This window comes from Passer domesticus, chromosome 11 (assembly GCF_036417665.1).
Source record: "Passer domesticus isolate bPasDom1 chromosome 11, bPasDom1.hap1, whole genome shotgun sequence".
NCBI lineage: Eukaryota > Metazoa > Chordata > Aves > Passeriformes > Passeridae > Passer > Passer domesticus.
In genome coordinates, this window is record NC_087484.1 from 1,114,083 (window position 1) to 1,129,615 (window position 15,533).

The window sequence follows — 15,533 nt, forward strand, 5'->3', positions numbered from 1 at the left end:
GCTGGCACGGCCCGATTTGGGGTGGCGGGGACAAACTGGGGGTGTCAGGGGGGGCTTTGGGGCACCAGAGCAGAATTGGGGCTGTTGGGGCTGAATTAGGGGTGTCAGACACAGGTTTGAGGTGTCAGGAGGGGCTTTGGGGTGTCACGGTTAAATTCAGGCTGTCAGAGCTGGCTGGGGGGGCAGAGGTGGGTTTGGGGTGTCAGTATAGAATTTGGGGAATCAGGGACGGGCTTGGGATGTCAGGGCCAAATTCGGGACATTGGGGCTGGCTTTGCGAGTGCAGGGCTAAATTTGGGGTGACAGGGCTGAATCTGTCATGTTTTGGCTTTGGGGTGTCAGGCTTTGACTTCAGGGTATTGGGGGGCTTCGGGGTGGCAGGTCCGAATTTGGGGCGCCAAGTTTTGTCTTTTTTGTGTCAAAATCGAATTCAGGACTTTGGGGCCGGCTTCGGCGTGGCGAGGCGGAATTTGGGGTGTCAAGGTTTGGCTCGGGGGTGCCAAGGCCCAACTTGGGGTGTCGGGGGGGGCGGCTTGGGGGTGTCAGGGGCGGCTCTGGGGAGCCATGTTTGGCACGTCAGGGCTGGCTTTGGGGTGTCAGGGGGGTTTTGGGGTGCACTAAACCCCGATGGGCGGCCAGCCCGGGCCGCGCTCCCCTCACCGCCCTCACCTCAGCGGCGGTGACGCGCACGCGCCGTTGCCGCGGTTACGGCGGACGCCGCGGCCACAAAATGGCGGCGGCCGGCGCGCCCCCCCCGCCCCTCACGGGTCCCCCGTGCCGGGACCCCGGCGGGCCCTGAGCCCCGAGCCCCGGAGCCCCGAGCCCCCGCCGCTCCCGGAGCCCCCGCCGCTCCCGGAGCCCGCCGCCCAGCCTGCGGGAGGCCATGGAGCGGCGCGGCCCCGTCCACGCGCTGCCCGAGGAGATCCGCAAGGTACGAGCTGTGGAAACGCCAAGCCCCAGCACTCGGAGCTCCTGCGGCGGCTCAGGGATGGTGCACGGGCCTGTGAGCACCGGTGCACTGTCTGCACATTTTGGCCCTGGGTTAGGCTGGGTGTTGGGTTTCCTCACTCTTTGTGCGGTGTAATTACAGTAATTCTATAGGAACCCTGCAGAGGAACACCTGAGTCTGTGCTGGGATTGTCACTGCAGGTGAGTTTTGGAGAGCAGCTCGCCCTGTGCTGGGGCTGTCACTGCAGGTGAGTTTTGGAGAACATCTTGCTTTGTGCCAGGTTTATCACTGCAGGTGAGTCCTGGAGAACACCTGAGTCTGTTTTGGGGCTGTCACTGCAGGTGAGTCCTGGAGAACACATCACCCTGTGCCAGGTTTATCACTGCAGGTGAGTCCTGGAGAACACCTCGCCCTGTGCCGGGGCTGTCCCTGCAGGTGAGTCTCAGATTTCCCCTTTCTGGCGTGTTTTGCTGCCGGGAGTTTGGGAGGAGTGCAGAGCATGACATGTTCCAGAGGAGTATCAACACACACCACGGGGACGGAACATTCCCCTTCCTCTGCCCTGGTGTCTTTGTGTGTTCTTTTGTTTGCCAGACGGATGATTGCCGGTGTAACAGCGCTGCTGTTTATGTGGCTCCATTTAGGAGGAGGCTGCACTCAAGTGGAACACGAGTCACTTTTTGTAACACTATCAGGTTTTCACTCTGGCAGTACAACACCCAGCTGTCCTCATTCCTCGGTCTGCAGCTCATAATTGACAAATCATTTAAAAGCTCTGTGTACTCAGCCTGGAGACTGGAGAAGTTCTCCCTGGCTTAGTCCAGGAAACTGTTCAAACAATTTCTGAGACAATTTCTGAGAAATCAGGAATGGGCAACATAGACAAAGAAAGGGAAAAGGAATACTTAGCCTTTAAAAAAAAGAAGGGAAGCAGCTGTGGAGCACCTTCAGAATCGTGAGCAGCTGTTTTGGTAGCAGGAGGGATCCCACTAAGTTTGTTTATTTAGCAGTTAGGTTTTTTAGCCCCCACGGGGTACACTGGTGAGCAAAAATCAGTGTAAGCTTCTCAGAGAAACAGTTGTACCAAACTGTTGAACGAGGGAATCCTCCTGGAGCTGGTTACTGCTTAATAGTTCCTTTAATGACTTAAAGCTGCAGTTTGGTGGCACTTGAGCCTGTTTTATGTTGGGATCAGTTGCTGAGCCAGTTCCTGCTCCATGTGCTAGGCATATGCTGGCACAAGGAGGGAGCAGCAGCCAGGGCAGGCACAGAAACGCAGTGACATGGATTCTGTCAGCTGCAGTGTCACTGGCTGCTGGTTACTATTGAGCCAGCATCTTGGATTACAGTAAGGAATACGCTGGTGCCAGTCGGGAAGGGGTGTGAGCACTCTGGGAACAGCATTAAACTCCGTATTCTTAGGAAAAATAAGGCATTTACAATTAATCCAATGCATCAATACAAAATCCATAGTAACCTCCTCGTCAGACTTTACAGTCTGAGGGCTGTAATCAGGTCATAAGCAGAATAATATGAACAAAGGGATGTTACACAGAAAGAATCTGTTAACGTATTGATAGTTTGAATGTCTCAGTAATTGTAATAGGAATTGCATGTGAAACTTGGGTCTTTGTTGTCCCTCTGTCCAGGGCTGCTGAGGTTTCAGTTCTGAGCTGCAGGCTTTAAAAATAGTGACGTGACTGATGGGACTGTAGAAAAGAGCAAAAATAGTAAAGAGCTTAAAAATCTTCTAAGAAAGGATAATAGAGCTGGGTTTGCTCATTCTGGAAAATACCTGAGGGCACAGTAACTGCTCACAGGAGGTGGTGGTTCATTTCCAGGTGCAAATGAGTCTTTTCATCTCATTTCTGGGTGTGCTTTCATTGACTGCTCTGAAACTCTGGAGCAGCTCTCCCAGGCTGTTGTGGAATTCTCCCAGTGAGATTGTCACTTCGACTTGTCCCTCGAAGTAGAGGGTGGGCAGGCAATTTCTGGAGATGCCACCAGTGCTGGCTACACCTTTAACAAAAAATCTGGTGCAGAGGATGCAGGATTTCCAGATATGGACAGACTTCTGCTGCTGTCCCATCCTCCTCGTGCCACGTGTGAGCTCCAAGGCAGCGACAGCCCAGGATTTGGGATGAGAAAGTGCTGGGGTTTTACACATCCTGTGCTGTTGCTCGTCTCCTCCTCAGCTGGCTCGTGTTGTAGCTGCAGCATCCTTACAAGGCACTACAAGTCATTCTCACCATTTCCTGCCCTGGTATCTCCCGTCCCTTCTGCACACATGTCCTCATTCCCCTCCCGTCCTCTGCTGCCCAGGTTTTACAGCCTCTCCCCTGGAATCTCCCTGTCAGCCGGCCGTGTGCCAGCTGTGCGCGCTGTGCCAGAGGGAGCACGTGCTCCCAGGATGGGTGTGCAGGCCAGGGCAGCACGTGTGCCTGCAGGAGCTGCCGGGCACCGGGTGCTGCCCAGAGAGAGGGCTGCTCCCTGGCCAGGCGCTGGGCTGGGGTGGGTGGATGGATGGATGATGGATGGAGGGATGGATGGATGGAGGGATGGATGGATGGAGGGATGATGGATGGATGGATGGATGATGGATGGAGGGATGGATGGATGGAGGGATGATGGATGGATGGATGGATGATGGATGGATGGATGATGGATGGATGGATGATGGATGATGGATGGATGGATGATGGATGGATGGATGATGGATGGATGGATGGATGGATGATGGATGATGGATGGAGGGATGGATGGATGGATGATGGATGGAGGGATGGATGGATGGATGATGGATGGAGGGATGGATGGATGGATGGATGGATGATGGATGATGGATGGAGGGATGGATGGATGGATGATGGATGGAGGGATGGATGGATGGATGGATGATGGATGGAGGGATGAGGGATGGATGGATGATGGAGGGATGGATGGATTGATGGATGGATGATGGATGGATGGATGATGGATGGATGAGGGATGGGTGGAGGGATGGATGGATTGATGGACGGATGAGGGATGGATGGATGATGGATGGATGGATGATGGATGGAGGGATGGATGGATTGATGGATGGATGATGGATGGAGGGATGAGGGATGGATGGATGATGGATGGATGGACGGATGGATGAACGGACAGATGGGTGGATGGATGATGGATGGATGGATGAGGGATGGATGATGGATGGATGGACGGATGATGGATGGATGGATGAGGGATGGATGGATGATGGAGGGATGATGGATGGATGGATGGACGGATGCTGGAGGTTGGGTTGTGGCACTCACACGGGATCCAGGAGCTGCCTCACAGGGCAGGCTGCAATGAGAGCTCTCGTTTTCCTCTCCTTGGAGCTGCACAAGCTGCTTGTCAAGGTTTTATTTTAAAGGAAGTTTTAGTCTAGAGGGAAGGAAATTCCTCAGCATTTTGTTAAGGGAATGATAGATGTGAAGGGACCTTGGTTCTTCATATTCTGATCTCTTTTGCCTCGAGAATTGTGTAAAAACTTTTACGTGTCCCTGCTTTCTTCTCTCTCTCATTTCTTCTTCTGCTTTCACACTCCTTTCACAACATTGCATTTCACATTCATTACAAGGTGAGTGCTAAATTAAAAGAACCAAAATCAACAGGTGAATAAAGCATCTACATATCCATTCTTAAAGTTTATAGTATTCTTTTGTATTTATAGTTGCATATTCTTGGGAAGTAATTGTTAGTAAAGATGGAAATCAGTGGTTTTAATGCCTACTTTTAATGTATTTACATAGAGTTTCTGCAAGCAAACTCAGCCTGAGAGGTGTCACAGAGCCCAGCAGGGTACAGAAGGGAGTTAGTGTTTCCTTGACTCCAGTGTCATGGATGTGTATTTTGGGGGACTTCTGGTTTCGTTGCTTGGTTAATGTTTTGTTTTGGTTTAATTTTTCCTCAAGGCTTTTATATTTCACCTTGGTAGTTGTTTGTTGCCAGTGATGAATCATTTTTTGTGCCTTTGGACTTTAGTTAAAGTTCTGTGGGAGTGGAGGGAAATAAGAAGGGAAAATGCAGCTTTGCACTGAGGATCTCCCTGAAACAGGAAACAGAACAGCAACAGAATGACCCAAGTCCTCAAAGCAGCAAACACATTTATATTTTATTTGGGAAAAAAGATAAAAGCTTTGTTACCATGAATCATAAAATGAATAGGGCCAGGATACCCTTGGAGACTGAGGGTTGTCTCAGCCCCGGAGCTGAGGAGCTCAGGGCGGGCAGGAAGTCCGAGGCTGTTCCCCTTGGGGACAGAACGTCCTGTGGTGTCCCCAGAGTGTTGGGTACACCACAGGCAGCAAACGTGTGCTATAGACTGGGCACAGCATGGGCTCTGCATGAGCACATCAGGCAGCTTTCCCCTCTCCCGCCCTCCGTGACCCCAGCGTTGGGGTTTTCTTGTGAAAGCTTCTGGAACACAGAGTTCCAGCCGGGGCTGGGAGCCCACGGCCTGTCCCATCCACCAGGACAGCACAGCTCTGTGCTTGGGACGTGCTGCATGGCACCAGCAGGGATGTAAAAGCAGATAAATTCCCAATTAGTGCCCTCCAGATCAGCGTGGTGGAGTGGCAGAGCCCTTCTCAGCATCCTGCTGGCCCCACATTCTGGATTCTCCTGGAGGTGATGTCCCCAGCTGCTCCAGTGCCCACTGGGGTTCTCAGCACTCAGCTGTGGAATTTGTGATGTTTGTGGTGTTGGGGTGCCAGGCTCCTGCTGTGGGAGTGTTCTGAGTGCTGGGGAGTGCTCTGGAAATGGGAGAAAGGGTTTGGGTTGGAAGGGACCTTCAGGTGCCACGGGCAGGGACACCTGCACTGTCCCAGGTGGCTCCAAGCCCCAGTGCCCAGCCTGGCCTGGGCACTGCCAGGGGCTGTGTCCCAGTGGTTCAGTCTCTCCACCAAGGGACACTCACACCCTCTCCAGGCAGTATAGCCAAGCTTTTCTCATCACACCAGGCTGTGTTTTCTATATCCAAGGTTTTCTCACAAAACCAGGGCAGTGTTCACTGCAGCCAAGGTTTTCCACCCTTCTGCAGCCAGTGTCCAAGCGTGCTGCTGGAACTGGAGGCACTGGAATCTCCTCACCTCCCACTCTGCGGGGTTGCAGCCAGGAGGGGCTCCCTGACAATCACACCTAGGGATGCAGAGGTCGCTCAGCCTTAACAATGGGCTAAGTCATCCTTTGTCTGCTGTGTTTGGTCACCAGAGGCTTCGTGGCAGCCCTGGGGCTCAGTTCTCGGCTGGAACATGCCCTGACACATCCCAAGGAGAAGCTCAGAAGGGCTGCTGCCCTGTGCTGGTGTTTGCAGGCTCTGGGAGTGTGACAATGTCAGGATTCATCATTCTGCTTTCCCCCGGGCTGCGGTGGCTTCAGTACCTGAGCTCCTGCTGCTGCTCCCTGTCGTGACACAGGGATTTTCCCAGGGCACGTCTGGAATGAAGCTACTTTCTGGTTTTATCCCAGCCTGTTTCTCCACTGTTCGTGTGCTCAAAGCAAGCACAGGGATTTTTATTTTGCAACTGTGATTTTATGGGCAGGGAGCAAATAATGATGTGAGCACTGTGGCTCAGCAGTACCATCTGTGTTGCTTTGGGGTAGATGCTGATTGAAAACTTGGCTCACAATACACTTTGTTTCTTTTAAAAGAAGTGAAATTTCTACTGGGACCTTTTAAAAACCTTTCTTTGACCAAAGCAAATATAAATTTCAATCTGGTGCCTCCTCATTTTGCATATGCATCAAAAGATTTCCCTTTCTTCCTCAAAAATCAATGGTGTAGTTTGAGTCATCATTTCTTTTTGTGCAATAGGGATTGACTGGTGTGTCAGAAGAGGGACAGACAGGATGAGAGACATGAAAATAATGTGGGAGAGGAGTGAAACAAAAAAGAAAGTAAAATTGGGTAATAAGGTAGAATAAATCAACATGCAGAAATAATTTAAGACCACCCAGCTGTAGCATAAGGATTATTTATTTTTTCTTGACTTTTATGTTTTCAGCTACAAGTTTAATTTGGACAGAATTTTTTGGTTTTGACCAGTCCTTGCTGAAGCAATCTGAGTCCTGACAGATCCACCAAGAGAGCAAGAGCTGTGGACCAAGGAGCACAGGGTGTTGTGAGGAATTTCTCCATGGAAGGGGCTGGCCCAGCTGCCCGGGGCAGTGGTGGGGTCCCCATCCCTGCAGGGGTTTATCAGCACCTGGGGCTGTGGGCTGGTGGCACTCCATGGTCTCGGAGGGCTTTTCCAACCTGAGCAGTTTTAGGTTCTGTGATGAGTGCTGTAATATCGAAGCCTGGCCAAATGAGAGAGGAGCTCTCTCTCCTGAACAGGAATCCAGCTCTCCATCGTGGGATGTTTGTGGGTGGAATGTGAAATTCCAGAGGAGAGGGGTGGTGGTGCACGAGCTGACACACCCTGGAGTTATTTGGTCAAGTTCAAGTGGTACAAATTCCTGTCTCATCGTTCAAAAGGCTAAAAATGGTCCAGACCACCAATTTATTTCCTTTTTTTTTTCCCTTACAGCTTATGCTCTACAGATGAAACTGAGTCAGACAGATGTAATTTGAGTGATTATCCCTCTTGGCTCAGTCCTCCCCTTGCCTTGGTAGCTAAAGAAATCTTTGTAACCAGGGGATAGATAATATTTCCTTCCAAAACCAACTGCAGAGTGGAAACTGTTCCCCCAGATGCTTTACAGCATCTGTGCATCACAACTGTAGCTCAAAGTCTTATGGATAAATATCTTCTGAGATCAAGCACTTTGTCCTCAGCAAAACTGCTTTTTTTTTAATTCCTAATTGATTTTTTCTGTTCACTGCTTGTCCTCAGTGCTTACTCAGGACACGCAAGTCCCCTTTCTACTCAGCTCTGATAGTTTCCTTTTCTATTCCTTCCAAACTGTTTTTCCCCTGGTTTTTTTTCCTGCTTTGAAGCTAAGATGACAGCAGTGTTTTTATCAAATGGAAACAGTGAAATACGGAATCTGAAACCATGAACTTGTATTTAGTACACATCCTTAGCGGTTACTCAGCAATCTCACTGTTCCAGAAAAGGTAATTTGTAAGCATGAGAACTGATGACAGTTTGTTTCCTACAGTTTTTGTTTAAAGGTTGGTCAACTTTGGTGACTAAGAGACAAGGCCTAGTGGAGCTTTTCTCCTGGAAAGACCATGTATTTATAAGGATACCAGGGGGCAGGGATAGATGGGATATGGGAATTCCTGGGTGAGATGAGATTTGGGAAGGAATTTTTCCCTGGAGGGTGGGCAGGCCCTGGCACAGGGTGCCCAGAGCAGCTGTGGCTGCCCCTGGATCCCTGGCAGTGCCCAAGGCCAGGCTGGACACTGGGAATTGTCCAGCCTGGGACAGTGGGAGGTGTCCCTGCCATGGCAGGGCTGGCACAGGATGGGCTTTGAGGTCCCTCTTAACCCAAAGCTTTCTGTGATTCCGTGAGAGAGGAACCTTGGATTTAGGATGGGAAGTCAGGTCAGTGCCTTCCTTGCTCTGTTCACTTTTATCTGGGTGCTGTCAATTTTCCAGGTATCCTGGGCAGATGTGCTGGGTTTGAACTAACTGTGGCTGGCATCACTCAACATGTGCCAAATCCGTTCCTGGTGTCAGGGACCTGTTCCATGTATTAAGGTGGATGTTTGGAAGCTGTCCAATCTGTACACTTATTGCAGTGCTTGCAGGGTAATTATTAATGTGCAGAGCAAGGTCCTGATTTACACAGCCTTTCCTATTCTGTGATTTTTTGACTCTATAGCAAATACTGCAAAAATCCAACCTGATCAGGAGTCCCCCCAGATTTTCATTTCACCTGAGGAATGGCTGGGAAGGAGAGCACTTCCAGCTGAGCCCAGACAGGGAGTATTTGTTGTTCTATGACTTCATTTATTTTGACATTCAGTAACAAAACTGACTTTGAAAACGAAGACGTTTCGGTACTTGCACAAGCCCTTTTCAGTTCAGACCCCTGGTGACTGTATCTTGTTTTTGCTGGGAGAAGCAGTGAAAGTTCTCAGCTGTCTGTGTGAGCTGTGCTGCACAGAGCAGCGTGTGCTCCCTGTGATAACCCCCCTCCTGTGCTCCCTGCACAGCTCGTTTTGTCCTTCTCCAGTGCACTCATTCCAGCGCTTTGGAACTTCGGGGTACTTATCCTGAAGAACAGTTTCAGGTTTCCAAGCACAGAGTGCAGCTGCCAGGAAAAATAAACTTGCATTTTCAGCTCCTCCAGAGCAGCTGTAACCAGCAGGGTTTAAACTGGAGCAGCATTAAGAAATGGGGAAATAAAGCTTGTCCAGGGCCCCCTGAAACACTGTTTATATCAGGCTATATTTAAACTCCTAAAGGTTGCTGTATGAGTCTTTAATTTATAATTTTTGAAAGCCCTTTTCTTTCCTCTCAGTAGGGTTTCTTTCTGTTTATCCCAATGTCTCAAAACATCATTTTTTTCCTTCTTCTGTAAAACAAAGTTTCTTAATTGGACTTAAGCTATTTGAACAGGTGCTTGCATGTTCCCTGCTTCAAGGTTAATAACCAGCTCAGTTGGAAAAGTCTGTTTCCCAATTTAATAAATGGCCTTTCCATTGGATGGGTGTTATATGCTGTGTTTTGTAATCAGTCCTGAGTCCTTCATTCCTGGCAAAGGGGATTCAGATTCCACAGCACCCCAGTGCCAGGGACACCTCAGCATCACTCAGGAGTTATTTTTGTGAAGATGGTGGATTAGCTCACTTCCCTCATCTTGCCTCCCTCACTTGGATATGAGATGTCGGAAACCCAGAGAAATAACATTTCTCTGGTAATCCCAGATTCATTAATGAAACAGCTTCATAAAACACAGCATTTCATTTTCCATTAATACCTCCAACCTAACTCAGAAGTACTTCAGCATTTCAGTGGGAGTTCCCACATATCAAATTGATGTATCTTGGGAAGTTGCCAGGAAGGGAAAGTGCTGCTCTAGCTGGGTTCATTTTGCTAACGAGGATTTTTGTCTTTATTTGTTAAAGCAATAACATAATCTGATTTTAAATGTTCCAGAGCAGCAAACGGTTTAAATTGTTTGGATTTGTTATTATTTCTTAGTGTGACTGAGGGGTTTTTTTGGCTGAACCTGTTTCCCTGAGGCACTCTGAAGCATTTTGTCTCTTTGCAGATGCCCCGGGACCAGACAGTGTGCAAATACTGCGGAGTCAGCTACCTGACACTCCACGAGTTCAAGGTGATGGAGGACAAAGTGAAAGCAATGGAGAAGGAGATTAAGGTTTATAAGGGAAGCCTAGAACGGGAGCAGAGGCTGCAGGCAGAATTGCAGGCTCTTCACCACGACCTCGAGCGCTGCCGGGCTGAGAGCGAATCCAAAACAGAAAGGTCAGAGCACATCATCTCCTCTGGGACCCTCTCCTGTGTGTGGCAGGGAACTTCAGCCCAAAGCAGCTTAAAATGCAAATAACATTTGTATTTCTTTTCTCAGATGCCCCACATACTCTGTAGTAGTTGATTTAAATCATCTTTCCTGGTGTCCTGTGGAAGCAGGTTCAGAATTCCTGAGCAGTTTAGGAGCAGTCACTGTGTGGAAGGTGAAGGAAAGGCCAGAGGGCACTCAGAGGGATTTCCCCTCTTGTATCTCATCTTATCATCTTGTAATAAATCTCTAATATTCCAAATGAAATTCCACAGGACTGGGAGTGCCACATTCTCACAGTAAAGAATTCCCTGTGTCCTTCCCTGGCAATCCCAGGATTCCCTCCCTGCAGGGCTGGTACAGAATCCTAAAGCAGTGAGGAACACTTTGGGAACTGCCAGGGGCATTTTGCGTGGCAAACAGGAGGTTCCAAACCCTTACAGATATGGGAAGGCCTCAGTTAAAGGGGGAGTTTTGTACCATAAAACTCCAGTAATTAATGATAGATCTCAGAGCCACGTTTGGATTTTCAGAGCACAATTAGGACCTTCAAGTGTATTCTTTAGCTCATACTCACAGTATGAGCTGTATCCTTTGTCATGCACATATTTTGGAATCTATTGCTATATTCCATTAATTGATTACACTAGGACTATAAATAATTGATGTTTATAGACAATTAGTAAAAGATACTTTATAAAAATGCAGTTTGCTCGAGTTTGCTGCTGATGGATTGAGGCTACCAGAAACTCCTGGGTAATTTTTGGCTCATCTGACTCAGACAGAAGTTTTTTGTAAGGATGAGGTTCTAATTCTAATTATCAGCTCAGTTTGGTTTTTGGGATCCCCAGGAGGGGTGTTCCTTGTGTGACTGACTCATACCAAGGGATGTGGAGCTGAAGGTGCTCTTGAAATGCTGAAATGCTTTGGAAACCTGCTTTTTTGGGAGAATCACTCAAATACTGTTAAAAATTAACTTAATCAATGGATTTAATTCGGCTTTTGCTTGCTAATATTACTAATAAAAGATTAATTTTAGAGCACAAGTTCCCACAAAAGTGAACAAAATGCATTTATCTTGTAAGTTACTCATAATGTTTCTTGCAATATCTTTTTAATTTAAATTACCCCTCCTTCCTGATATTTAATATTTTCTGTGGTTTAATATCTATTTTTAAAGCTTGTTTGCTCCTTGTCCCTTTAACAACCCTGGGTGGCAGCCCTGGTGGCAGTCTGTGAGCAAATGCACTGACAGCACATTCTTCTCGTTGGGGATCATTTGCCAGAGCTAAACTTTAAATTTTCATCGAGCTGACTTTCTGTAGTAAAGCTGGAACAGTTAATAAAATTTTTATCTCTGCACTTTTCCCCCCTAAGGCTCCACTTGATTTAAAAGCTGCTGAAATCAAGTGGGATACTTGCAGTAGGTTTCCATTCCAGCCATAAATCAACCACTGTGCCTCGTTAAGAAACTTGGCTGAATGTTCCTTATCTTCTGCTGGCTGTCCTGGGCCCCTCTGACTGCCTTGTGCTGTGGTACAAACTATCCAACATCCTGGGTCTGGCCAGGCTGACAAGGCACTGCTCCCAGAAGCCAAACATGCCTCTTTCTTCCTTTTATCTCTGCTAGACCCAGGGATTGAATCTCTTATCACCCACAGACTGTTTCAGGTTTCTGTTCCCTCTGGGTTCAGGTATTCCTGTTGGTTCCTGTGGTTAACCTTGAAAGCCACCTGGGAGTTTGCCTGTCCCTGGTCACCTTTCCTTTGGGATCCTGGCAGGAGAAAGGGAACAAACTGCACTGATCCACTCAGCTTTAACCTTATTCTGTGTTCAAATCACTTCAGTCTTGATCATTAATTGAATTATTATTGATTTAATTAGCAGGATTAATCCACATCCAGTGGGAAATGTAAAATAGATGTAAATGCTGAAGATGTCCTCAAGGGCCACATCCACACGTGTCTCGAACGCTTCCAGGGCTGGTGACTTCACCACTTTCTGAACTGAAAATGCAGCTCCCGGCTGTGAAATGAAAGTGAGCAGCTCCTGGCTCTGGGCAGCTCCCAAAGTTCCATGGCAGTGAAAACGCTGGGGTGGAGCTGTTTGTGGCCAGATGTGCCAGGCTCTGCGTGCCTGCTGTGTCCTGGCAGTGCCAGCGCTGCTCCATGCCACCAGACCCTGTGCCATGCAGTGCAGGGATGACTCCTGTAAATCCCTGGAGCAGGGTGGCTGCTCCTCACTCTGTGGGACAGCGAGGCTGTTTGCAGCCCCTGCTGGGTCTCCTCCTGCTGTTCTGCCCCTGCCAGCTCGGGGTGAGCACGGCCTGACCCGCTGCCTCTGCCAGGGCACCAGGGGATGGATGCCAGCCTGGGCAGGGAGTGCTCTGTGGCACAGGGTGGGATCAGCCTGTTCCTTCTCAAATGCCAGCTTTTAACATGCCCTGGACTCTCCCTTGGTGCTAAAAACCCAGAATAACGTGTTTATTTTGCTTCTTCTGATGGTAACAGCCGAGTGCAACTGTCTTGTCTTTTCCATGGGTTCTTTAGTCAGTGACTGAGCAGGACATGGAAACATCCCTTTAATGTCAGCTCTGGAATGGAAAGAGGAAGAAAATGTGGCTCTTCTTATTTACCAGTTTCTTTTTAATCCAAAAGATCTTCAAATACTCCCCATTCTAGAACAAGAATGGAAAATGAGCATCTGGCTCTCCCCGGCTCCCAGAGTTTGGGTTTGTTACTGGTCAGTGATAAATCACTGATTTTTTCCTCAGCTGCAAACGTAGATTTGAATTCCTGGAGCTGTTTAGGGGATGGACTTTTTTTTTTTCTTATGAATGACAACAACTCTGCTCCCAACCACAATCCAACAGATTTTCTCTCTCCTCCTGCTCTCCACCTCCTGGAAATTTGCAGGTAGCAATGGGTAAAATTTCCTAAAAAGGTAATGCCAGGAATATCTTCAATTTGTTTTGTTTTGTTTTGTGTTTTTTGGAGGTTTTGTTTTGTTTTGTTTTTTGTTTTGTTTTGTTCCAGGGTTCACAGTTGAACCCCAAAGACTTGCTTTTTAACCCCCAGATGTTCAGATTTATCAGAGCTCTGCAGATCCATGTTTCTTAACCAGGACTAATATTTTTTTAAATGTCCATTTTGGTGCTGATCTGTGTGATAACAGTAACTAATGCACTGTCATAGTTTGGTTTAATTTTTATGTATTTTCAGCATAAATCATTCTCATTCTCTCTGCTGTTTAAAATTGAAGCCAAGGCTGATGTAGTGCTTCTGCCAGCCTTTGGTTTTGTAAAATTCTTGTCTATTCAAACATTACTTATTTACTTGTGGCAATGAGTCACCAGGAGACAAATAGATCATTTTCTCTGTGTGAGCAGTAGGTGTTGAAAGCTTAAACAGGGGCTGGTTTTTAACAGTTGCTTGTCACTGGGGTGGTATTTTTGGGGCTGGGAGGCTGCTTTAGGATGGTTATCTCCAGAAAGCAGCTGGGGCTGATGTGCTGCGTGGGATTGTTCCTCACATGTACCACAGGAAGGGAACTGGATTCAGCTCTTTTATTCCTGTGCAGTTCCATTCATTTCCTGACAATTATGGGAGCAAGTGCTGAATTGTTGAAAGAGCAATGTTTAAACTGTGTTTATTTACACTGGGGTAGCTGTGCCTGAAAAACAAACTGGTGCTGTAGAGAAAAGTTCCCAAGGTAAATGCTAGAGGAGAAGAACACCTTGGGGGATGGTTCTGGAGGGGTTTGCTGTGCCTGAGGCCAGCACAGAGCTGGCTCCTGCCCTGGCAAAAGAAAAAGCTGGAACCAAAGTTGGAGGTTGATTATTGGTGCAAACAATTCTGATTATTTTATTTACGTCTGTAGGATAAAAACCCTGACAGTGGAACTTAAAACCAAGCAGGAGGAGATGAAAACTGTGAAAGCTGATTTGCAGTATTTCCAGGAGGAGAAGGAAGCTGCCTACAAGCAGTCACAGGTGCTCAGGTGAGAACCCAAAAAGGAATGCTGATGTTGGAAATGCTGTATTTCTTACATATATATTATTTATAAAGGTTCACCATAAACCTGGGCATACAGTCATTTAAACATGATTACTCTGATTTCTCAATTAAAAATGGTTGTACAATTTCCTGCACTGGATTTTGAAATGATGAAACAAACCCAGTTTTCTTCATTTATGTATAAAAGCTCTAAACATTTAAATGGGGAAGCTTATTATACATATATTCAACACACAGCACATTTCATACACTGAATTATTGTAACCCAGTGCAGTATAAATTACCAGATATTGGGAACGTAGTTGTCAAGCTTAGTCTAATTCCCAAGTTTTATTTATAGAATAATTTATAAACATACATCTGGTACGTTTTCTTTCTTGCAGAACTACCTTGGAACACCATTGCTCCACCCTGAACAAGGCTGTCTCACTGTTCCCTTTCATTAGGAGTGAACTAGACAGTATTAAAGAGGTCATCTCCACCAACATGGAGAGCTTTGCTGCCATGAAGGAAGAAATTTTTCGGCAAATAAAAGCCATGAGCAAAGAAGCTCTGACAGGTAAAGCATCCTGCAAGCATTTTGGGCAAGAGAAAAAAGGATAACCTCCAGGGTGCTGCTGCAGCATCCTTGTGGGAGCTGCTGGGGTGTCCTGCAGTGCTGCCCCCGAAACTGGACAGGGCAAGAGAAATAAAGGAGGAAAATGATGGAGGTGGTGGATACAGTCCTGCTGTTAATTGTCCATCTTAAGTGGGGTAAAATTCAAGGAATTGGTCTCATTTTGAGCGCAGGGCCAGCAGGGACTTCTGGAGCAAACCCACACCCAAGAGCAGCAGCTCTCCCTGCTGCCATTCCCGGGTGAGAAGAAGCTCTGCCAGCTGCAGCCCTCCTTATCTGAGGGTCCCTGGGCCTGCAAGGGGCACGGAGCAGAATTCCCTTGGTCCCAGGCTGCTTCCTGCTCCCACAGGGGCCAGGGGGCTGGGAGCAGGGACAGGCTTGTTCAGGAGGGGCTGTGCCCAGCCTCAGGCTGAGCCCCGGATGCCATTTGTCACTGAAAACAGTGTGCAGTGGTGCAGTTACACACTGCAACAGCCAGAGCTCCCCAGCTGGCCCTGTGCCCAATTCA

General features: G+C 47.9%; 1 protein-coding gene across 3 annotated transcripts in view; it reads left to right on the forward strand.

Annotated features, from left to right (window-relative positions):
* The first annotated feature begins 715 nt into the window (after window positions 1-715).
* LEKR1 (leucine, glutamate and lysine rich 1) overlaps window positions 716-15,533 on the forward strand; it is a 35,722-nt gene continuing 20,904 nt past the window's right edge. Inside the window, exons 1-4 of one of the 3 annotated variants that reach the window (XM_064385043.1) lie at window positions 716-931; window positions 10,145-10,359; window positions 14,273-14,392; window positions 14,793-14,968. In XM_064385043.1, coding sequence (XP_064241113.1) covers window positions 884-931; window positions 10,145-10,359; window positions 14,273-14,392; window positions 14,793-14,968 — 559 coding nt within the window. In that variant the 5' untranslated portion in view covers window positions 716-883. Of the gene's footprint in view, window positions 932-1,392; window positions 1,689-10,144; window positions 10,360-14,272; window positions 14,393-14,792; window positions 14,969-15,533 lie in introns of those variants that run through there. The other 2 variants (XM_064385041.1, XM_064385042.1) reach the window with 2 other exon arrangements.